The sequence below is a fragment of the Triticum dicoccoides genome, chromosome 2B (assembly GCF_002162155.2).
Source record: "Triticum dicoccoides isolate Atlit2015 ecotype Zavitan chromosome 2B, WEW_v2.0, whole genome shotgun sequence".
NCBI lineage: Eukaryota > Viridiplantae > Streptophyta > Magnoliopsida > Poales > Poaceae > Triticum > Triticum dicoccoides.
In genome coordinates, this window is record NC_041383.1 from 789603680 (window position 1) to 789623700 (window position 20021).

The 20021-nt window shown below is 44.9% G+C and overlaps 1 protein-coding gene across 2 annotated transcripts; it reads left to right on the top strand.

The window, feature by feature from the left end:
• The first annotated feature begins 14661 nt into the window (after positions 1–14661).
• On the top strand, positions 14662–19433 carry LOC119366348. 2 transcript variants are annotated; one of them, XR_005176008.1, is made up of 3 exons: positions 14662–15918; positions 18590–19072; positions 19163–19433. XR_005176008.1 is itself a non-coding variant. In XM_037632073.1 (2 exons), exons 1-2 carry the CDS (start codon positions 14763–14765, stop codon positions 18862–18864), a joined length of 1431 nt encoding a protein of 476 aa, XP_037487970.1. In that variant the 5' UTR covers positions 14662–14762; the 3' UTR covers positions 18865–19433. The 2 variants fall into 2 exon arrangements, 1 of the variants encoding a protein (XP_037487970.1); XM_037632073.1 differs by having other exon boundaries at positions 18590–19433.
• Positions 19434–20021: the final 588 nt, after the last annotated feature.

The window sequence follows — 20021 nt, forward strand, 5'->3', positions numbered from 1 at the left end:
TCTTTGTTGAAGAGCACTGAGGAATAGAAATTGGCTTGGCTGGCAGTCCAGAAACGCCTCTTCCTTATGCGAGCAGAATCATATGGATTATAATCAGTGAAGAATACATGCTTGGCAAAGAAATCTTCAGCCTTAAACTTCTGTTTGCTTGAGAACGGATTCTTCTGCTTTGGCAGAGGGGTGTCAGTGAGTTGCATCACCACCTCAGAAATCGCAAGCTCAGGTTCTTCAGGCTGAGGAATTTCTTGTTCCTCAACAGGTGCAGTCTGAGGATCAGCAGCAGCAGGTTCATCAGCACTAGTGGCTGGAATTTCTTCATGCACAGAGAGAGTGGGTTGAGTTTCTTCAGAGCCCATTTGAACTGTTGGTGCAGGGGACTGAGGAATCTGTTGGATCGGGGTGAAGAGAGGAGTATTGGGATGCTGACTTTCCCAAAAGTCATCATTCATCACAAGTGTGGTGCATCCTATATCCACATATTCATCTTCAATTTCCTCAACACCAGCCTCTTCAGCTGTGAACTGAGGCATAGGTGAGGAAATGACTGGCGTTGAAGGGATTGCGTCCACTTCAATTTCTTCATCAACCTGCTCTGACGAAGCAGCAGAATGATGTTCTTCATCAGATCCGATTGGGATATCATAGTCTTCTCCAAAAGGAACAAGGTCCTTTGATGGCATGGAGGAAATTGGAACAGCATCAATTGGATTTTCGAGTGAGCTGGTCATTGGCTTCAGTTTCTTCGCAGCCGAAGAGTTTGACACAGCTGATGCCTTCCTTTTCTTCACTACAGCTCGATCTGCAGCCTTTGTCTTCTTCACATCAAATGCACATGGAAGAATTGGAGTTGGTGTAGGTGCAGATGGAGCTGAGAAATCTGGTTGATTTTCTTCAGGCGCAACTGATGCAGTTGCCCTGACTTCTTCAGTTTCTTCAGGCGCACCACTAGTGGATGCCCTGGCAATTTCTTCAGCGGCTGGAATGGGATCATCAGCCCTGGAACTAGCATTTTCATCAGTAGCCTGAACTTCATCAGCGGTGCTGGCATGTTCTTCAGTCGGCTGAGCTGAGACTTCAGCCTGAGGAATTTCATGTTGCGTTGGAGCAGCAACATTGGTGAATTTCTTCGTCAGGTTGACGAATCTGACTTTGGCTCCTTGCCAATCAGCATAATAGGCATCAAAATCCTTGCTGAGGGCTTGAATTTCAGACTGAGCCTGGAGAAGTTCCTCAGGTGTCATTCTGACAACGTTTTTCTTCAGGAGCTTCTCCTTTCTGTATTGAGCTTTCTTAATCTCTCTTGCCTTTTCAAACTTCCATTTCTCTTCAGTGATGAAATGGGTCAGCATGTGATTTTGACCAGCGGTCAGATGAAAATCAGGCATGGGGGTGTTTGGATCCTTGTGCCAGAGATCAATATAATCGAGGATTTTCCTCGGATCCAACAGCAGTTGCACAGATGTGCCTTTGGCTCTAGCGGCCTTCACCTGTCTATCTCTGATGATTTCTGCAAGTTCATCATCAGAAGCTTCATCATTAGAAGGCACATGGAATGCGACCTGTTTCTTCTTTGGACTTGGCCGAGGACCTCGTCCAGCTGTTGCTTTGGTCTTCAGCAGAGTCGGGCCAGATGATGAAATTGGTGCAGCTGAGGAACTTGCTGAGACACCAGAGGCAATCGAGAAACCAACAGTCCTTTGACATGTAGTCAGATGCACAAGAGCTGAGGACTTTGAAGGAGCAGTAGCAGTGTGAGGAATTTGCCGTGAGGGCGCTGCTGAGGAACTTGGCCGTGAGGGCGCTGTTGGTGAAGCACTTGGCTTACGAGCAGGCTTCTTTGGCATGGATTTCCTCGGTTTGACTGAGGCTTCAGTAGCAGTAGCAGTGGCAGAATCCTCATTGAATTTCTTCACTGCCTCCTTGGCTTATCTTGCCAATTTGGCTTGGCGCTTAGCCCATTCTTCAGGAAAGTCCTCACCGCGTTTGATGCTTGTGGGATCTGCTACTTGGCCAGGTGCCAATGGAGCTCTTGGGCATGGAGGATTGAGGGCGAATTTCTTCATGTACTTTGGAGTCACATATATGTATTCCCTCCATTCCCTTACCCATCTCCGTTCAATCTTATGAATGCGCACCTTGCGCTGATTTTTGTTTTCTTTGCCATATTTTGCTTCATAGGTGTGCAATAGTCAGCATATATTTCCTCAGGGATTTCAAACGCAGTCATAACCTCAGGTTTCTTTCCTCCTTTCTGCGACTTCTTACCGTCTGCCATATTCTTCAGTTGAGGAATTTGAACAAATGAGTTCTCTGAAGAAGTATGCAGTTTTTCTTCGAGGAACGCTGCAAATGAGTTAAGTTGATGAGAACCTAGTGATTCAGCAGCTGACATGAGTATCTGTGAACAGAGTACAGGTGCGAGGAATTTGGAGAGGTCATATGCATTCTGAGAAGGTTTTTTTTGAAAAGAACAAGTTTTGAGGAATTTGACCAGATGAACCTTGAGGAATTTCACTAAGCGTTCTTGTCTTAGGTTCCAGAGTTGTACAGATCGAAGATCCACACAATTAGGGAATCTTGAAGAAAATGGTTGCTTAGAGAAACAGTTCAAGATCATATGAAGTGTGTGGTGTTCGTATGTGTGAAGATTTCAAGAATAAACACCTTTGAAGATTTCCAGGAAAGCTTGAGAATCAAAGCGAGTAATAAAAGTAACTTTTAATTACCCGAAATGAAGAACACGACGAACTGAGAAGAACAGCTGGGAAGTTCGTCAGGTTAGATCTTCCTTGCCCTAACTCGGCGGAGGAAGACAGCTACGGCGGCGGCGGAGTGAAGATTTCCGCGGTCGGCGTGAGTACGATGGCGACGAGGTCGAGACAGCGAAGCTCTTCCTCACCGGCGACGATGGAGTAGTGGTGGCGCTAGGGTTTGAGGAGCTCGAGCGGGAGAGAGAGGTCGAGCGGAGTAAATGAAGTGAGGAAGGGGAGAGGGGTATTTATAGACACGGTGAAAAACTGTTCGCCCGAAGATTTAGGACGAACGTGCCCCTGCCCTTTCTCCTTCACGCGACATGTGTCACCCACGTACTGTGTAGTGGAGATCGTGTACGATCGTGGGTGAATAGAATAATGCATCGTGGGATGCGGAACAGTTTGAGCGGCAAAACCGAAAATTTGGATAAGATTTGTTTTAAAGTTTCGTTCGCAATTTCTTCAGCTGCCAAGGACACAGTGAAGACTTTGAACGAGTTTCAAATAGAACGCACATGAAGAATTTGTGAATAGATTGGGTTGAGTACAGCATAGAGGGGAAGGGTCCGATCATATTCACTTAGCAGAAAAAGCAACTTGAAGAAATAGCTATAAGTGAATGCTGTAGAGGACATAAACTCATATATATATATAGCCAACGAAGAAAAACGAAGGAACCAGTGAAGATTTTGGAAAGTTGAAGAATTTGAAAAATTGAAGAATTTCAAAACTGAGAAAAAAACTCAAATTGAAGATTTTCAACTTTTTGTGGTGGCGTGACCCACCGTATAAGAATGATGATTTCAGACACCGCGTACAATTTGTCGTAGGGTTCTGAAAATCAAATTCTTCATTAATTTCTTCACACTTAGAGTGTTATTCTTCATTGATTGAAGAAAAACGTTTCTTCATGTGTTGCACATCTAAGTCATCAATTTTGCATAAGTGTTAGGATGTGTGTCCTTTTTAAAGAACATTCGAAGATTCTAAGATATTTAGTTCACACCGCAACTTGCTAAATCTCTTCTCATCCAAGGGCTTAGTGAAGATATCAGCTAACTGTTCTTCAGTCTTCACGTGCTCGATGGAGATGTCGCCCTTCAACACATGATCACGAAGAAAATGATGACGAATCTGAATGTGCTTTGTCTTCGAGTGCTGAACTGGGTTGTGAGCAATCTTGATGGCACTCTCATTATCGCAGAGGAGAGGCACATTCTTCACGTTGACGCCATACTCCTTGAGCATTTGCTTCATCCAAAGCAGTTGAGCACAGCAAGAGCCAGCAGCAATGTATTCAGCTTCCGCAGTAGACAGTGATACGCAGTTCTGTTTCTTCGAGGACCAACAGACCAACGATCGTCCGAGGAAATGACAAGTGCCAGAAGTTGACTTGCGGTCCACACGATCACCAGCATAGTCAGAGTCAGAATATCCAATGAGATCAAAGACAGAGCCCTTGGGGTACCATAATCTTAGTGTTGGTGTGTGAGCTAGATATCGAAGAATATGCTTCACAGCCTTATGGTGTGATTCCTTCGGTGCAGCTTGAAATCGGGCACACATGCAAACACTAAGCATTATATCTGGCCTAGATGCACATAAGTACAATAAAGAACCAATCATGGAGCAGTATACCTTGTGATCAAAGTCAATACCATTTTCATCAGTGCATAGATGGCCTTTTGTGGGCATAGGAATTTTGACGCCTTTGCAATCTTGCATGCCGAATTTCCTCAGTACATCTTTGAGGTATTTCTCCTGAGATATGAATATGCCATTGTGCTGTTGACGAATTTGAAGACCTAAGAAGAATTTTAACTCTCCCATCATAGACATTTGATATTCTTCACTCATCATATAGGCAAATTCATCACTATAACGTTGGTCAGTACAGCCAAAGATAATATCATCAACATATATTTGGCACACAAACAGTTCACCATCATAAGATTTAGTAAAGAGAGTAGGGTCGAGTGAACCGGGTGTGAAGCCATTCTTCACGAAGAATTCCTTCAATGTATCATACCACGCCTGAGGGGCTTGCTTGAGGCCATAGAGGGCCTTATTAAGTTTGAAGACTTTGTCAGGATTCTTTGGATCTTCAAAACCTGGGGGTTGAGCAACATATACTTCTTTCTCAAGCTTACCATTGAGGAATGCACTTTTCACATCCATTTGATATAAGATGATATCATGATGATTAGCATAAGCAAGTAATATGCGAATAGCCTCAAGTCTAGCAACAGGTGCAAAAGTTTCATCGAAATCAATTCCTTCAACCTGTGTGTAGCCTTGAGCTACCAGTCGTGCCTTATTCCTTACCACAAGTCCATTTTCATCTTGCTTGTTGCGGTAGATCCACTTTGTGCCAATGATATTATGCTTGCGAGGATCTGGATGTTTGACCAGTTCCCAGACATTGTTGAGCTCGAACTGGTGTAATTCTTCTTGCATAGCCTGAATCCACTCTAGCTCCAAAAATGCTTCATCTACCTTAGTGGGCTCTGTGATAGAGACAAAAGCATAGTGCCCACAAAAGTTAGATAAACATGAAGCTTTTGAGCGTGTGAGAGGACCTGGCGCTTCAATGTCATCGATGATCTTGTCAACTTGTACTTCTGTTGCAACGCGAGGATGAGCTGGTTGACATCGAGGTATTTGATCATTTTCCTCAGCACCATTATCTTCAGGTGCGTCAGCTCGATGTTCTTCGCGTACTGGAATGAATTCTTCAGCAAATTCTTCAGTAGGAATGACATCTTCAGTTGCCTTGAACTTGATAGAATCCTCAGGTGCTGGTTCATCTAACACAGAAGGTAGGTGCTCTCTTTGCGAGCCATTAGTTTCATCGAACCGCACATCTACAGTTTCAACAATCTTGTGAAGAGCGATGTTGAAGACTCTGTAGGTGTGCGAGTCCTTTCTGTAACCAAGCATAAAACCTTCATGTGCTTTCGGTGCAAATTTAGAATTGTGGTGAGGATCTCTAATCCAACATCTAGCACCAAAGACTTTGAAATAACTCACATTGGGTTTCTTGTCAGTGAGGAGTTCATAGGCCGTCTTCTTGAAGAATTTGTGAAGATATACTCTGTTGATGATGTGGCACGCAGTATCAATTGCATCAATCCAAAAACGATCAGGCGTTTTGTATTCATCAAGCATAGTGCGAGCCATCTCAACAAGAGTTCTGTTCTTGCACTCCACGACGCCATTTTGCTGAGAAGTATAAGGAGCAGATAATTCATGAGTAATACCAAGTTCATCAAGATAGTCATCAAGACCGGAATTCTTGAACTCAGTTCCATTGTCACTTCTGATGTGCTTGATCTTCACACCAAAGTTGGCTGAAGCCCTCGAAGAAAATCGTTTGAAGACTTCCTGCACTTCATGTTTGTAAGTAACAATGTGTACCCATGTATATCGAGAGTAATCATCAACAATGACAAAACCATATAGAGAAGCAGCATTAGTGACTGCTGAGTAATGATTAGGTCCGAAGAGGTCCATGTGAAGCAATTCGAATGGACGAGTAGTGGTCATGATAGTCTTCGCTGGATGCTTGGCCTTGGTCATTTTTCCAGCTTCATAGGCTCCGCATAAGTGATCCTTGAGGAATTTGACATTCTCAATGCCAATGACATACTTATTCTTTGCAAGCATGTGCAAATTCCTCATGCCTGCGTGACCAAGTCGTCGATGCCATAGCCAGCCTTCTGAAGCTTTTGCAAGTAGACACACGGCTGGTTGTGGTCCTGTAGAGAAATCAACAATATACAAATCTCCTCTCCTAAAGCCTTCGAAGACTTTGGAATTGTCACCTTCCATAATCACAACACAGCGATACTTGCCAAAGACAACAACCATATCAAGATCACAAAGCATTGAGACTGACATGAGATTGTATCCTAAGGACTCAACAAGCATGACTTTGTCCATGTGTTTATCCTTAGAGATCGCAACCTTACCAAGACCCAATACCTGACTTTTGCCTTTGTCAGCAAAGATGATATGCTTCAGATGTGACGGTGATAAAGGAGCATCCATCAAGAGATTCTTGTCACCAGTCATGTGATTTGTACATCCACTATCGAGGACCCATTCAGTGGTTTTGGGTTGATCATCCTGCAGATGAATTAGTGTAACTTACAATCTCATATGCTTCATCAGTGAAGAATATGATATTAAGCTCATGAGATGAATTTCATCAAGCGGTAAACAGATATAGCAGTATGAGGACGTGTGAAATGAAAGTTCATTTCATCATGGTTAGCCTGCGTCCTTTCAGGCAATTTTGTCAGGTCCCCAGCAAATTCTTCAGACGTTAAGGCATGTCTGGAGACCTGACCCTGCAGAAGAGATTAGTTCTTTTTCTTCACCACCCACATTTGAAGGGGTGGCAAAGAGTTCATCACTCTGCGAGCACCATATGAGAATGGTGGCATAGAAGCCAAACCATTTCGTTTCACATAAGAGGGGTTAGGGTAAGCATATGAATAAGCAGAGAAATTCTTCGAGGACTTATGAACATAATGATTTGAAGAATAATGTGCATATTCATAGCCCTTAGCTCTACCCTGCGAAACAAAGTTGTTAGCACGATGATAATCATGTGAGGACTTTGATCCATTTGAGGAATTTGATCCACGTGAGGAATTTGGTCCATATGAGGACTTGGATCCATATGAAGAATTAGGTCCATATGAAGAGTTTGTTCTGGGGTTCCTATTCTTCACAGGTGGTGTCATGAGGACATTCACCTGAAGACTTTCAACATAACTTTTGGGAACCCAGATTTTCTTCATAGGGGAATCGTTCCTGCAGTTAGTCCCAACATGTCTAGCAAATACTTCACCATTCTGATTTTTGAACAGTTTATAATTGGAGTCAAATGACTCATCAGAAGAATGAGGAGATTCACATGTAAAGCCAGATAACATGGATGGATCAACTGGAGGTCCTTTTGCAGCAACCCATGAGGTTTTGGGGTACTGCTCAGGTTTCTAATATGTTCCATCAGCATTAAGTTTCCTCTCAAAGGCAATACCCTCTTTCCTAGGGTTTCTGTTGAGGATCTGCTTTTTGAGCACATCACAGAGAATCTGATGCCCTTTGAGGCTTTTGTACATGCCTGTCGTGTACAGTTCCTTCAACCCTGCATCGTCAGTGATACTAGCAATGTCCTCAGATGAGGAATTAGTGATAGCAGATGCAGGTGAAGAATTTGTAACAGTTGAAGCATTTGAACATTCAGGTGAAGAATTAGCAGATTCACGTTCAATGCACTTTAAGCATGGAGAAACAAATTCTTCCTGAGAAGTGCTGATTTGTTGAGCAAGTAATGAATCGCGCTCCTTTTGAAGATCTTCATAACTCACTCTTAGCTTCTCAAGATCTTGCTTTCTTTGAAGAAATTCATAAGAAAGTTTCTCATGATCAGATAAGAGAGTGTTATGATGACTTTGAAGATTATCAAACCTAGACTGAAATCTCTGAAGATTTTCAGTCAGGGCTTTAGTGCGATCCATTTCTTCACCCAACATATCATCACTTTTGTCTAGCATGTTTTGAACCTTTTCAAAAGCCCTTTGTTGTTTTACAGCAATCTTTGCAAGTTTAGAGTAGCTGGGCTTGAGATTCTCATCAGATTCATTTTCGCTAGATTCAGAGGAGGTGTATTTGAGTACCTTTGCACCTTTTGCCATGAAGCAATAGGTGGGAGCGTAGTCATCGTTATCTTCATCAGGCTTGTCGGTGAGGTCAGTTTCTTCAGTGTTCAAGATGGACTTGCTGACGAAAGCAGTAGCGAAGGCCAGACTCGCCACACCAGATTCGGATTCTTCAGACGCCTCCTCTTCCTCATTTTCCTCAGATTCAGCTTCAGAGTCCATTTCCTTGCCAATGAATGCCCGAGCCTTCTTGGAGCTGCTCTTCTTGTGAGATGAAGACTTCGAGGATTTTGATGACGAAGATTTTGATGATTTCTTCTTCTTCTTCGCATCATCAGAACTGTAATCCTTGTATTTCTTCTTCTTCAATTCCTTTTTCCACTGAGGACAATCTTGAATATAATGACCAGGTTTCTTGCATTTGTGGCACAGCCTTCTCTTATAGTCACTTGATGAGGAGTCACTGCCTCTTGAGGATTTTCCAAAGCGACCACGTCTTGAGAACTTCTGGAATTTCTTCACGAGCAGTGCTAGCTCCTGGCTCAGTTCTTCAGGATCACCAAGGCTACTACCAGAGTCCTCACATTCAGACTCAGACACAACCTTGGCCTTCAGGGCACGTGGTTTGCCATAGCTCGAACCATAGAGATCTCTCTTTTCAGCAAGCTGGAACTCGTGAGTATTTAGCCTTTCGAGGATATCAGCAGGATCAAGAGACTTGTAGTCAGCCCGTTCTTGTATCATCAGACCCAGAGTATCAAATGAGGAATCAAGCGATCTCAACAGTTTCTTCACCACCTCATGGTCAGTGATGTCAGTGGCACCGAGGGCTTGAAGCTCATTTGAGATGTCAGTGAGGCGATCGAAGGTTTGTTGGACATTTTCATTGTCGAGTCTTTTGAAGCGGTTGAAGAGATTTCGAAGAACATCAACTCGAGAGTCACACTGAGTTGAGACTCCTTCATTCACTTTGGACAGCCTATCCCAGATAAGCTTAGCAGTTTCCAAAGCACTCACTCTTCCATACTGTCCTTTACTCAGATGGCCACATATTATATTCTTCGCTTGAGAATCAAGTTGCTTGAATCTCTTCACATCGGTAGCGTTCAGTGAGGGTGAAACAGAGGGAACACCATTTTCCACAACATACCAGAGATCGTTGTCAATTGCCTCGAGATGCATTCGCATCTTGTTTTTCCAATAGGGGTAGTCCGTTCCATCAAAGGTAGGACACCCAGCCGAGACCTTGATCATACCTGCAGTCGACATAACTAAAACTCCAGGCGGTTAAACCAAAATCACACAGAACAAGGGAGTACCTTGCTCTGATACCAATTGAAAGTGCGTTATGTCGACTAGAGGGGGGGTGAATAGGCGATTTTTATGAATTCTTCACTGAGGAATTTGCCGGTGAGGAAATTCCTTAGCGAAGAACTATTAGCAGCGGAATAAGTACTCAGAAGTAAGCATAACAGAATACACACATGGTCATCATGATGAAATGAAGACTAGCACAGAGTACAGAAAGCGTAATCACAGGATAACACAAGATGAAGACAAACAGACTGAAGAAATTGAACTGAGGAAATTGAGAAAGTCTTCAGTCAAAGTCTTCAAACACAGATACGAACAAACACTCAACACAACAATGAGGAAATGAAAGGGTTGAGGAAATAGAACCAGTTAGGTTGGTGAAGACAATGATTTGGTAGACCAGTTCCAACTGCTGTCTCAGTTGTACGTCTGGTTGGAGCGGCTGAGTATTTAAACTCGAGGACACGCAGTCCCGGACACCCAGTCTCTGAGCACGCAGCTCAGGACACCCAGTCCTCACCGTATTCTCCTTGAACTAAGATCACACAGATCCCGTCCAATCACTCGTGGTAAGTCTTCAGGCGACTTCCAAACCTTCACAGACTTGGTCACTCGGCGATCCACAATTCCTCTTGGATGCTCTAGGCCTTGACGCCTAACCGTCTGGAAGAAGCACAGTCTTCAAAGGTAACAAGTGTCGGATCCACGCAGGATCAATTTCTTCAGTGATGCTCAATCACTTTGGGGTTTGTAGGTGTTTGGGTTTGGGATTTTCCTCACTTGATGATTTTCGCTCAAAGTCCTCGGAGGATGGGTTGCTCTCAAATGACAAGTGTCAAGTTCTCTCGGAGCAGCCCACCAACTAGTGGTTGTAGGGGGCGGCTATTTATAGCCTAGGGAGCAGCCCGACATGATAAGACATAAATGCCCCTCAATGATATGACCGTTAGGTGGATAAGATATTTTGGGACAGCTGGCGCGCAACACAGCAACGGGCGGAAATTTGACTCTCAAATTCCTCAGGGCTATCATGTTCCTCACTGTGTAGGTAATTCGCACTGGCGAATTCCTAACTCCTCAGTCAGAATAAATTCATCAGCGACCAGAAGAACTTCGTCTCTGTCACTAAAGAAAGTGACTGAACTGTATGAGATTTCCAAAGGCTTCACTCGAAGGGATTGGTAGGTCTAGGATTTTGAGTTGAGCATCACATGGAAATTTTTCCTTAGTATTTCCTCGACCCCCTTTAACAGTACAGTGTTTCCTATGACTCAAGAAGGAGAAAATGAAACTACGAAAACAAAAGTCTTCACGCTTCATATTCCACAAATGAATACCAAGTCTTCAAGGTCACACCAATTTCTTCACTTTCAAAGTCTTCAAAAAGTCTTCAGAATATCAAAGTCTTCACTTGAAGAACTTCATTTTTAGGGGTCGACTTTCTCTGTAAATATCAAACTCCTCATAGACTTATAGACCTGTGTACACTCACAAACGCATTAGTCCCTTAACCTATAAGTCTTCAATACACCAAAATCACTAAGGGGCGCTAGATGCACTTACAATTGGTCTTTGCTCTAGATCTTTTCATAAAATGCAGACACTCGTATGCACATATGATATTGTCCGTGATTAGCATGCCTGGGATGAAGGCTGACTGTTCCTTAGAGATGATGTCAGGGAGTATTTGCTTGAGTCTGTTCGCCACCACCTTTGAAGCAATCTTGTATAGGACATTACACAAGCTTATTGGACGAAACTGAGATAGCAGAGTTGGGTTCATTACCTTTGGTATTAGCACCAAAACAGTATCATTAATGCTCTCCGCACTTTCCTCCCCCTTGACAATTTTGAGGACCACTCTCGTGATCTCGTCTCCGCATATAGGCCAGTGTCTCTGATAAAAATGAGTCGGGAACCCATCTGGTCTTGGCGCCTTCATTGGAAACATTTGGAAAAGAGCCACTTTTACTTCTTCATTCATGTATGGAGCACACAAAGTCTCATTCATGCCTGTCGTCACCTTAACAGGGACATGTGCCATAACCTCCTCTAGCCCAGTGACGCCTTCTGATGTGTACAACATTTGGTAAAAGTCCTTTACCATCTCTCTTAACTCAGCTGGATCATCGATGAGCACTCCCAATGAATCTGCCAAAGCCTTGACCATATTCTTTTTGCGTCAGATACTGGCTCTAAGATGAAAAAACCATGTGTTCTTATCCCCCGCAGCAAGCCACTCGATCCTGGATCTTTGACGCCACATCAACTCCTCCCGATGGTACAATTCCACCAATTTATCATTAATTTTTATTTCCACATGTGACGGTCCGGTCCTCATTGGGTCGCCTCGCAAGCGATCCAACTCTAGCTTTAGCGCTCGTATGTCCTTCCGCACGCTGCCAAAAGTATCCTTGTTCCATGTTGACAGATCTGTAGCTAGTTCAGCCAGTTTGCGCCTAATCTCCGCGATAGTGTGTCCCGGATGTTTGGAGCTCCACTTCTCCATGATGGTTTCCTGCCAATGCTCGTGAGTTTCCCACATGGTCTCATACCGAAAATCTTTCCATACCGAAGACGTATTACTCTCGTTTATCTCAAGATAGGGCAATGGTCCGACGTTGCAGCTGTTAGATGGGACAAGGTTGCTAGTGGAAACTGAGCACTCCACTCCGCCGACCCAAGGGCCCTATCCAATCTGACACGAGTAAAAGTGCCACCGGCTACCTTCTTCTCAAAAGTCCAGAAACGACCTCTATACCCCAAATCCATCAACATGCACACGTCGATGGTGTCTCAAAAACCCTGAATCTGGGCATTGTTGTGTTGGCCCACCCCTTCGTGCTCATCCGGACGTAGGACTTCATTAAAATCACCGATGCAAAGCCATGTCAGAGCGCTTAGGCTACTAATATTTTTTAGCACTGTCCACGTTTGGTGTCGCATATGAGTTTGCGCTTCCCCATACACACAAGTCAGAGGCCATGGATCTTTTCCGGGGTCTTGGATCGAGCAATCAATATGGTAAACAGAGTAACCCAAAATCTCCAATTTTATTGGATTGTTCCAGAAAATACCAATGCCTCCACTCCTCCCTTGACTATCTATAGCAAAACTATTATCATTACCCAGAGTTCCAGCAAGTTCTTCTACCCTACCTCTCTCAATTTGTGTTTCTACAATAAGAGAATAGGGGGGGGGGCAAACTTCTTCGCTAGCTCGCGAAGCTCGTTAACTATCGCGACATTGCCCACTCCGTGACAGTTCCAGCACAGGGTATTCATTGCGCTCGGCAACCCTCCAGATTGGAGGACGCCGTTGAGTTGTCTTGAAACTTGGTTGTTAAGGACATCCTTGGAGCATTCTCTGAAGCTGCATCTATCTTGGCCCTCTTGGGTTCCTGCTTGGAGCTCGGGCTGATCGGCAAGGGCGGCGCTGGGAGCAAGAGAGGTGTCTCCCCAAGCGTCATACTTGGAACTGCAGGTGCCACCTGCGCCTGGGGGTTTACAGTTTGGTTCTTCTCCATCGGATCACCTTTGGTGCGCTTGCGATTATTGTCAACTTCTGTCATTGTGGAGTTCCGAGTCACTTCATCTTTGGAGAAAGCAGCCGGCCCTGAGGCTGGGCCCCGTCCGCCTGACTGGTTGGCACGTCCCGCGCCTCTACCTCGGCCGCCATGGCCTCCCCTTCCAGTTGTGCGGTTCTGGCCAGGCCCTAGGCCAGCCCCTCGGAACCAGTCTGCGCGAAGCTCCTTGAAAACAAGCGCCGATTTTTGCATGAATCCCATCTCCATGTTCCTTGAACTGGTGCCCTAGGTGGCTACAAACTGCACACCAATCAGGGAGCCTCTCGTACTTGACCTTGAAAATCTTCCTTTCTTCTCGATGAACCAGGCTAACCGCATTCTTTAGGGGGTTAAACACATTGATTCTGACCCGAACCCTGTAAAAATTTCCCTCAAAATCTTGCGATTTAGGCTCCACATAGATGACCTCTCCCACTTTCCTGGCAAGAGCTTTCAGAAGCGGATAGAATCCATCCGGCAGATCATGCACTTGCATCCATAGTTCCATAGTATCCAGCTTCATCAGCGATGGTTTTGTGAATCCATCGTACTCAGCCATAATCACTGCATTACCTTTGTAGTTCCAGGGTCCCTCTTGCATCGCGCACTCCCAGTCACCGAGGCAAGCAAACTGCATCGTGTACAAATTTTCCTCGAGAGGGCGAATCTGTACTGGCTACGCGAGATCCCATGCCGCTCTCATCATCTTGTAAAATCCATACTGGCTATACTTCTTCTCCGTGTGAACTTGCACTATGGCCATCCATCTAGTCGTCTCCGGCGGCAGCAGATCTTCCTGTTCCACCACCACATTGTCCATGTCCTCCTCCTGGAGGCCCAACTCGCTCATCATTGCCTCCAAGTCCCCCGTTCTGGAGTTCGAAGACGACGCCGCCATGCTTGTTCCCTAACCCGAGAAAGATTCGATCGGGTGTTTGAGCGGAACCCTAGCCTAACCCCAAGCCGAGAGATACTAGCACCCAGGCCGGGCAACGCTCAGAGAGCCCCCTGATCGGCCAGAATACAAACCTTCAGCGAAGTCGGGGGGAGGGTAGCAGGATCCCTATGGTGGCGCTCAAGTCGCCGCCGAGGGTAGGAGAAACCCTAACGAGAGGGTAGATCGACAAACCCAACACTGCACGATTAAATTCGATCGGACGGCTCGCAAGGAGGTTTGTGCCGGCCAGCATCAGTCGATTGAAATAAAGGGTCTCCTCTAACTTTATTTTGAGACAATATCCTTTTTTTTCGAGTGACAGGTCCATCTATCTCAACGAAATAAGATAAATTTGTCGGCCCATTCTACAGCCACTCCAGCACATTTCTGAGCCTACACGCAGATTGCCCATTCTACAGCCCATTTAGGCCGTCGCCTACCAGTCTCGTGCCAACTCCCACACATCACCGCCGCCGCAGCCGCCGCCGCCGCCAGCACCGACGCCGAAGAACGGCCGGGAAATGGCCTTGCCGGTGATCCCCAGCAAGCTCCTGGCGGATATCTTCCTCCGCCTTCCCACCCCAGAGGACCTCATCCGCGCCTCCGCCGTCTGCGTCTCCTTCCGCCGCCTCGTCGCCGACCGCGCCTTCCTCCGGCGCTTCCGCAAGCTCCACCCTCCGCCCCTCCTCGGCTTCGTCGACTACAGCGGCTTCCACCCCGCCGAACCGCCTCATCCCTCCGCGCCGGCGGCCAGCGCCGTCGCCGACGACGACTTCGACTTCGACTTCGGCTTCCTCCCCGGGTCCTCCTTGGACTGGACCGTGCGTGAGGTCCGTGACGGCCGCGTCCTCCTCGACAGACCCGGCCGTCACGAGCCCCTCTTCAAGGAGACGGTGGTGTGCGACCCCCTGCACCGGCAGTACCTCCTGCTTCCCCCGATCCCCGGTGACGTAGCCGCTTCGGTTGCGGTCCAACTCCTGATAGAGAGGCGGGGCTTCGCCGGTTGCTTCCTCGTCCCTTCCGGCGACGAAGAAGAGGCAGACGCAACGGAGACGTCGTTCAGAGTGATCTGGCTGGTGGTGCTTGAAAATAAACCGGTCGCCGCTGTCTTCTCTTCCACCACAGGGCAATGGCGAGCCATTACACCCCTGATTTGGAGCTTACCTGGCTTACAGTTATCGACATGGAAGTTTTGGTTCGTGTCGCGCCACTGCGCGCATGGCTGCTTCTACTGGATTTCAGGTTCAATTGAAAAATTGATCGTGCTTGACATCCGTAAGATGGAGTTCTCCATGGTTGATCACCCACCCTGTGCCAGACATTTGGGCGATGATGTGGCCATCGCGGAGGGAGGCCAAGGCAGGACTATGATGTTTGTGCCTAAACCAGACACAAAATGCCTTATTTATACTGTTTGGTGGCGAAATAATGGTGGGAATTCCACCCAGTGGCAGATGGAGAAGACAATCTCGCTGGATTCTGACTGCGTAATCGAGGGTGCAGTTGGGAGGCACTTGCTCCTATATTATGTCGGAGTCTCGTCGGCCAAGCAAGGTTGTTACACGCAGGACGTCGACACATTGCAGCTTGAGAGGGTGTGTTATTCATGTCCAAAACAGTCACAAGTATATTGCAACTTCCCACCATCGTTATTATCATCACCGACAGTGTCAAGTGGTAAGAGTGTTTAGATCCTTGCTGCACGCTCTTATATTAGTTTACAGAGGGAGTACTTCTTTTCATTTGTAGTTATAACTATCACATAGCTTGTCTGATATACTTGCTAGCTCATTAATGTGATCAGTAAGTATTTGTTACATAGTTTAGTGGTTGCTGCTTTTTTTTGTGCTTGTGGCAAAGCTGATCCAGCTAATTTGTTTGTCTTTCCTATGCGCCATCTTGAGGTAATTAGAGAAGTGAAAGGGAGGATCTAACACACTATAAGTAGAATTCTAGGGGTATTGCGAAATCATAAAAAACACTGGATCATAAGTCACAACAATTGATTCAGTTTTTATGGCAAAGATAATGGAGATTGAATACAAGTTTAAATCAGGACATTGCTGCCAGTTCATCTTTGTAGTGTTCTTTCTTAGACACATTTATTCCAGTCAAGCAGGACTTGTGTTATCTGGAAGTCTTGTGTGCTCACCGTTACAGTTGTAAATTTATCTTTATTGATTCCATACAAAAATTATCTTAAGATATAAGATGCAAAAATGTCTTTTGGTTTCCGATGTGAAAATTTATTCATTCTTTTTAATAAATATACGACACTAAAGTTTTGAATTAAATGCAGAATCACAAGCTATTTTGAATGACGTACCAAATGGTATTATTTGCACTTTTAAGATCAGGATAATCCTTACTGCACCTCACAATGCATCTTTTTTAGCAAGAATTTTGCTGAACTTAATAGAGATTGGTAGTACTTTCATGGGAAGGTAATGATGGCATATTGATTGTGTTGTAGTTTGCGGCTTGGCTGGAATTGAGCAATTTTCTTTGCCGTGCCATTAACCCTTTTTTGCACTGAGCATTGTGCACTAGCTTTTGGTCATCAGATTTGGGAACCTTGTCATCAGGCCACAATGGTCGTCTGCTTAGTCCCTGTCTTATCCTTTCACTGTATCTTCCTAAAACATATGTCAGGCCCCGAAACAGTATCGTGCACATCTGGCCATTCATTGGAGATTTAAAGGCTCGAGTTCTTAAGTGCTTTTGGTCCATCAGATTTGGGAACCTTGTCAGTAGGCCACAATGTATAGTCATCTGTTTAGTCCCTGTCTTATCCTTTCGCCGTGTCTTCCTAAAACATATGTCAGGCCTCGAAACGGTATCATGCACATCTGGCCATTCACTGGAGATTTAAGGGCTCGAGTCATTAAATGAACTCATCGCCGAGTTCCACTTACTGCTTCGCTTCACCTCTCTTCATCTGGAGTGCTTGGAGACAATCTAACGGCTACAGTTCAAATTACCTGATGAGCACTATTTACCGACCAACAAAAACTGCTTTAGATTGAATCCTTTTTTACTTTTACCAAAGTGATTATAATCGTCGATTCTTCTTATATAATTATGTTAGCGAAAATGATAAATATTTTCCATGGCAAATCTATTAATACTACTTCTTTCAATCACATATTTATAATGAAGGCTTTTCCAGAGAAACTATACAGAGTTTTTTTTTGACATAGAACTAAATAGAGGTTGCTAATACTGTCAAGGGATGGTAATTATGGACAGATGGATTGTGTAATACTTTGTGTCATGTACTGATGTACAGATGGAGCAATATCTGTGCCATGCCTTTTGGTCCATCACATCTGAAAACTCCTTCACTCGGCCACACTGCACTTTTCTGCTCTATCCCCGCCACAATCCTTGCATCCTGTCCTGGATAAGTGAAGCCTTTTCCAAAGCCATCAAGTCAATCCATCCAACCTGTGGCCATCAAGTCAATCCATCCAATCTACGGAACTTTGCTGTCTGGATTAATGCACTTATCTCAGAGAATCACTCGCTACGGATCTGAATTTTGGCATTCTTTTCCTTGCAACATTTTTTTTGTTTCTTTAGAATACCAAATTGTTTTCAGTTCACACCTATGTCTAGTTCCTATTCTCCTCCGCATGGCATCTATCTTGAGTTGCACCTCTGCAAGTTGGGACACTCTATTTCACCTATAGCAAGTTACTAAATTTTCACCCATGAAAACAAGTTCACCTATAGTGATTTACAGCAGTACTTTCTTCTGGCATGCCTGTCAAAGCTTGAACTTTGTTTTCCTGCATGCAGACGCAACCTTTTACATTTCTTCCTGTTTGCGGTGCACTTTTGTGATTCAAGTTATCATTAGTCTATTGAACTGATTCCTTTTTGGTACTGAACTCCGATAATTTTACAACTAAGCCTTTGTTTAGTCTACTGGTGCAGTTGAACCTGCAACCTAGGAGCCTCTGGCAGATTGCTGTTGGTGCTTTCTATGTGCAAATGCTATTTTTTCCCCTTTAATCACCTTCGTTTCCTTTATGTCTGTGCTTCCTTCTCATCCATGTCCTTCCTTTGAATCAGGGCAACACACATACTATAGAGCACAGCACAGTTGCCTTGGTTGCTGTATGACCGAGCTTAACTTTACAAGTTTCACTAACAGAAAAATATGTTTGCAGAACTTTGCTGAATTTTGTGAGTACTTAATTGCTGGGTTTGATCTTGGGTTATCTATTCATAAGTTGCCTGCATTATTTTTTATCGCATTACAAAGCTTTTCAATGAATATCCAACCATTCTCATCCCAAAGTCACTTGGTCTTCAATGTAACAGTATAATCTTGTGCATGCAGTCCCACGCCACGCCGACCACCGAGGAGTGGACGACGCTGTGCCGGCACCAGAACCACGAGAAGCTGACCTCGCTGGGGGACCGCCGTGCAAGCGCGGTCGTCGCAGCGGCCGCTCGGGCTCCAGAACCCTTGGAGGCGGGTCGCGGTGGACGGGGAGAAGGAGGCTGAGGCTTGACCCGTGGTGGACGAGGGCCTGGGGGCGGATGAGGGGCCAGATCAAGGTGTTGTCCAGGACGGCTGCGACCAAGTCCTTGGGCGGCAGGGGCTTGCCTTGACCAGGATCTGCTAGCAGCTAGCTGATGGGGACATGGGATGACTCGATCCTTTTTGTAAGATTTATACTACTGGTCTGCTGCGTGTTGATCTTTTTGGTTTCAGAACAGAAAACGGTACCGTTGTCAACACCCAAACGGCTTGATCTAGTTACGAAATCAAGCTGCAGTCTTCGAGAGGCAAGATCGGCTGCTGCACGGCTATGTCGCTGTGAGATTTTTTCCATCCAAGCATGAACGCACTAGTTGAACTTGATTCTTGTTGGTCCACTTCTTTGATCCCCGTGTGCTGTTGTAGCAGGCAAGGGCTAAATACCTGGCATCCTGGTTGATCTAGCTAGCTAGCATATGGATCCAGCACCAACAAAGTGAATGATCCCTTTTTCATACAATTTTTAGTTTCTGAACCTTGGCTCCAGGAGGTGCAGAGATGAGCATTCTGGTTGAAATGCGCTCGAGATGCACATGGATTTGCATTTGTCAGTAGCAGCTAGCTTGTCGATGGCAGAGTTTCTGTTTAATACTCTATATATGCAGTAGGTCAATCTGACGACTTGCTGTCGCTTCATTTATATACTATTGACATTTTCTACCGTCTGCCGCCCGATAATTAACTTGGTGTTCTTCTGCTGGTTCATGTAATCAACCGTATCATGTCCTGGCAGCACTTGGCGTGTCATAGATCTGCATTGCATTGCTGCTGTTGCAAGTGCTTATGCTGGATGCTATGATTATTATTAGGATTATTGTTACTCTATTATACATTGTCTTTTGTCGTGCGCTTCTGGCTGCATTCTGATATCGCTGTCCCGGTAAATCGTGTTGATCCAGCCATCTTGTAGTCTTCTCAAGTGTGTGTATCTTGTGATGAAGAATACATTACAGTTGCAGATCCAAGGACGATAGGAAGGCAAGGCAATCAGGCAAGCAGATACTGAACTCAACCCATCAACACTCAGCAGCATCGAGCAAGGCCGAGCAGAGATGTTTCTAATATTCGTGAATATTTTTAAATTTTGTAAACATTCTTAAAAAATGTTTAGCATTTTTAAAAGGCTGAAAATTTTATAAATTAATGTGCTTTTTAAAGTTCAAGAACATTTTCTAAATTCTTAAATTTTTAAAAATTTGCAAACAATTTGAAAATTCTTAAAGATTAT

Bases quoted from the DNA above. Each gene is read 5' to 3' on its own strand.
- LOC119366348 (XM_037632073.1), top strand. From the start codon at position 14,763: ATGGCCTTGCCGGTGATCCCCAGCAAGCTCCTGGCGGATATCTTCCTC. The intron at 15,919-18,589 runs GTAAGAGTGTTT...TTGTGCATGCAG, and splicing joins ATCACCGACAGTGTCAAGTG to TCCCACGCCACGCCGACCAC.